This window comes from Austrofundulus limnaeus, unplaced genomic scaffold (genome assembly GCF_001266775.1).
Source record: "Austrofundulus limnaeus strain Quisiro unplaced genomic scaffold, Austrofundulus_limnaeus-1.0 Scaffold1822, whole genome shotgun sequence".
In the NCBI taxonomy this organism is placed as follows: domain Eukaryota; kingdom Metazoa; phylum Chordata; class Actinopteri; order Cyprinodontiformes; family Rivulidae; genus Austrofundulus; species Austrofundulus limnaeus.
Genome location: NW_013954224.1, coordinates 32,941 through 37,412, shown reverse-complemented (window position 1 = coordinate 37,412; position 4,472 = coordinate 32,941). Strand labels below are relative to the sequence as shown.

Genomic DNA, 4,472 nt, shown 5'->3' with positions numbered 1-4,472 from the left:
ATTTATAAGAGTCATCCTGAGAAGCTAGCGCCGCCGAATAGCGAGGCTCCCACACCCTCTCCAGGCTGCGGGGCTGCTGGCGCTGGACCAGAGAGCTAGTGTCGGACCAGAGAAGCCAGCGCCGCCAAATAGCGAAGCTCCCACACCATCGCCGGGCTGCGGGGCTGCTAGCATCGGACCTGTGGGCTAACACCACTGGATAGCAAGGCTGTTCCATCGCCAGACCCGGGAACTGCTGCTGCCACCAGGCCCTGGAGTTARGTGAGTCATGCCGAAACATGGGCAAGGAAGATTAGAGTCGGTGGAAGGTAACTCAGACAGCATGGATGAGGTTAAACGATCCTTGAACTTCATTAGTGCAGAACTGACAAGATTGGCATCACAGCAAGAACTTCTGATCAGTTTGGTCGAAGAAGTGAAGSTGCTGAAAGTTCTGTTAAGTGAGAAAGACAAAAAGATGACTGAACTGGAACAAAATATAGATGATATGGAACAAAATACAAAARGAGACYATCTGGTAATTTCTGGACTTGATGTTAAACATCGGACTTATGCAAGAGTAGCAGCTAATATAAATYCCACAGAAGATTCTCCACAAGAAGAACTGCTTACTCTGGAACAACAGGTTGTAACTTTTTTACTGAACAAAGACACTGATCTGTCACACCTTGCCTTCTAAWTRWGATAAGTTTAAACCATCCATTGTAATCAGGTTCATCAGTCYAAAATCAAGAAATRATGTATTAATGCAAGCAAGAAAACTGAAGGGAACTAACGTTTACATAAATGAACATCTAACAAAAAARGGAAACATCACACGGGAGGCAACGTTGCTAAAAAAAGAATAAAATAGCTGCAACATGGACACGGAATGGAAACATTTGGGTTAAAATAAAGGAAGGAACACAGGCCAGATTAGTAAAAGAACTTAGAGAGTTAGAAGGATTCAGATGAGCTAAAGATGGGACAAACCATAAACTTTTAACAGTTAAAACGACTTGGCAAAAAGAATTATTTACAATACAAATGAACAAATGGATACAAACTAAAATATGAATACATATAAAGACTCAGAGACTAAAATATACAATTTTGATGATATAATTGATTCNGTATAACTCAGGTACAGGCAGTGGCCCGTGAAGGTGTGTGTGCAAAGTGTGACAGGGGAAAAAATGATCAGGACAGGTTTCTGTGACCTGCTATATCTTCTCTTCCATTCAAAAGATAAATAGATCTATAGATTATAAATACACACACACATTTGTTTTTATATCCCTGCGGGAAATGTAGATTGACTTCCWTTCATTTTCTGGTAATTTTACAGCCTAACCCTAACCATTTACCCTAAAATTAACCTCACAGGTACCTACCTGGCCTAAAKCTAGCCTAAACTCAATTCARACCTTAGTCCTAAATCTAACCACCRACCTGAAATTASCATCTGTACTCGTGGGGACCAATGCCCCACACTGCACATTGCATCCCCACGAGGCAGTCTTTTTCTGGAAAATGTTTCCCATGATGTAGCAAAAACATGCCCACAAAACACATACATGCACACACACATTTATATTTCTACTTTTGTTGGGACATTATACTGGCTTTTATTTGTTTTTGTAGCCTAACCCTCAGACCCAGTCTTTACTGGCCCATGTATAACTCTAATCTAAATTCCATTACGACCAGTCTTTGGTCCACAACTGGTCCTGACAAAGCAGGTGTTTACAACAGAAAAGGTCCTAAAAAGATAACAAAAAGCAGATCAAGGCACATAAGAAGGTACAGTATGTTGAGTCTTTTTGTTGGACAGATATTTTTCCAAATGTAACCTCGAAGCTCAAATACCTGATCGTTGGGTTAGGCCTTACAGACATAAAGCTGTTGGAGTTCATTCCATCTGTCAGATATTTGCCACTGGGTAGGTGAGTTTGTGTGTGTGTGTGTGTGTTGGTGTGTAAGGGGAGCCAATGACAAATGAGGGTAAATAACAGAGTGGTGGTGGGGTGCAGCTGCCAAACTCCTGTCCTGGAGACAAAAAGAAAGTGAGGGTTGGCAGAGCGGGCAGGACAGGAGGGTGTGGTGGCCYTGGGACCGCTCAGCACGTGGTGCAGCCTGGCCCCCTGTGCTCTTATTGGCTGCTGCGCTCTAACAGACATGTTCATCCCCCCAACACACACACCCACAGCTCCCATGGTCTGTGTACCACACGTGCGCGCGCTTGTGTGTGAGGAAGCCAACAGACTGAAGCGAGCTGCGGAGGCAGACTCTAACTTCAACTCCAATGAGCTCACAGCCCTCACATACCCACACTCACACACACTCTCTCTCTTCAATCTGAGGACACGAGGAGGAGGGAAGAGACCGAGAGGCAGAGAAGAGAGAGGGGAGAGAAGCAGGGGGAGACTGGATCAACCATGGCTTCAGATCCGGGGCTGGCTGCGATGCTGCTGTGGACTGTATCGCTCCAGACTGTGGGCAGRGCCGGAACCAGCAACAACCAAGGTAAGACCCAGAACCTGCTCTGTGAGGGCTGTGGGAATAGAAACTTCAGAGCATCTTCACATACACTGTGGACTGATATGGGCTCTTCTCTGAACAACTTCAGGTCTGATAATGTATGTGTGTGTGTGTGTGTGTGTGTGTGTGTGTGTGTGTGTGTGTGTGCGTGCGTGCGTGCGTGCGTGCGTGCGCGCTCGCGGGAGAGCCGGTTCTTCACACTGACCCTGTTGGGTCCTGACATGACAGCTCCTCTTCCTCTCCAAGAACCTGTTAGGTTCTATAGTCTGCTACGTTCTGGTCTCAGGTGTCGTTTTGTCTCACACACTGAAGGGTCTGTTTACCATCATCATCCTGACATGGTCTGGTCTCAGGCTGGTCTAATTCTCAGTCTGGTCTTAGTCTGATCTTGGTCTGGTCTGAATCTGGTCTTGGTCTGATCTTGGTCTGGTCTGAATCTGGTTTTGGTCTGGTCTCGGTCTGGTCCCTGGATGTAGCTTGTGCTCGGCCCCTGATGGGAACATGCACTTTCAGCTGCTGCAGGTGAATATGAGCAGCAGAACCAGATCAGAAATCAGACAGAGACCAGGTTTTTGGTTCAGGTGGATCCAMTCTCTTGGTTCTGAGTTAAACTCAGAAAGAGAAATGATCAAATTATGACTTTTTTTTATTCTCCTCAMGTTTCAACATCCGTTTTTTGACTCTTCAGTCAGATGTCCTGCTTCTTTACTTCTTCTGTCTTCACTGGTTCAAGTAAAAAACTTTCAGTTTAAATTCATATAACGCAGATAAATGGAGTGCTCTATATTTATATCCATTTATGTCTGAAAGCAAAAATGATGCTGGGAATCACAGTTTCTGCTTTTTTCTAGTTTGTACAGAAAGTTTTATTTTTATTGTTATTTTCAAATAGACGTATAAAGATTTAGTCAAATTAGATCCAGAATAGACCTGTTTGGGATTAATTTGGTCATTTTAGTTTCAATAAAATTCCACAAATATTGAAAAAGTTGCAACCTCTGAAATTCAACTTTTTATGACTAAAGGGATAATCATAGTTCTCCAAATGAATAAGATTTAATTTAATTAACATTCCAACAGAAAATAAAATCTTAATAGAAATGTTTTGAAACATATTTCATCTCGGCTCACGTTTGTTTGTGATCCTACAAAAAGCTTTGAAAAAAGTTTAAAATTTCACAATAAATAAACTAATTGTTATAAAACATGTTTCTTCTTGGTTGCTGAGCTGCTGATGTGTAATAAAAATACAAACTGAGACCCTACAGTTGTTATATGTTTGGAAACACAAACCGGACAGTAACAAAATAAAAGCACGAATGTTATGGCTCGTAATTTAATAAAAACATTATATTCTTTATTCAAATATTGTAAATAATCAGCTAGAGCATCTAAAATTGTTTTTTCTTTCTTGTTTTGTCTCATTTTGTTTAAAAWATATAAAATGTTATAAATTAGGTTATCTTTTCTTCCAGCTGCAGAATTCACAAATTATTTAAAATGTATGAAGCAAAAATTAAACTTCTGCAGAAAACCAACAAGAGAAAGGTGGCGTAGACCCCCAGTGTTATTTATCACAACACCCCCCCACCACTACTTTTTAAAATACAGAGTCAGTAAACAAACAACAGGAATGTCTCTGTGACTGAGACACTGAGGCTGTATGTTCGTTTTGACCCCAAATCCATTAAAGACACGGTCAAATGGATGGTATGTAAATATGTGAGTATGTGTGTGTACTTGTAATTCTTGCCTTTTTAGGATTGTTTCTGGTTTACATACCTACCTTGTCTAGACCAGTTGTTCTTATAAGGACCAAAAACCAGTCCTAATATGGTGGAGCTCCATTGTTGGGTCAGGTTTAGGCTGTAGAAATGAATAGAAGTCAATGAATGGACCGTGTGTGTGTGTGTGTGTGTGTGTGTGTGTGTGTGTGTGTGTGTGTGTGTGTG

General features: G+C 41.8%; 1 protein-coding gene across 1 annotated transcript in view; it reads left to right on the top strand.

Annotated features, from left to right (window-relative positions):
* Positions 1 to 2,043: 2,043 nt before the first annotated feature.
* The window catches only part of LOC106536451 (ephrin type-A receptor 7), a gene marked incomplete at its 3' end in the record, with an annotated part of 23,967 nt that continues 21,538 nt past the window's right edge, over positions 2,044 to 4,472 (top strand). Inside the window, 1 exon segment of the mRNA XM_014033735.1 lies at positions 2,044 to 2,505. Within this exon segment, the coding sequence (XP_013889189.1) occupies positions 2,418 to 2,505 (88 nt within the window).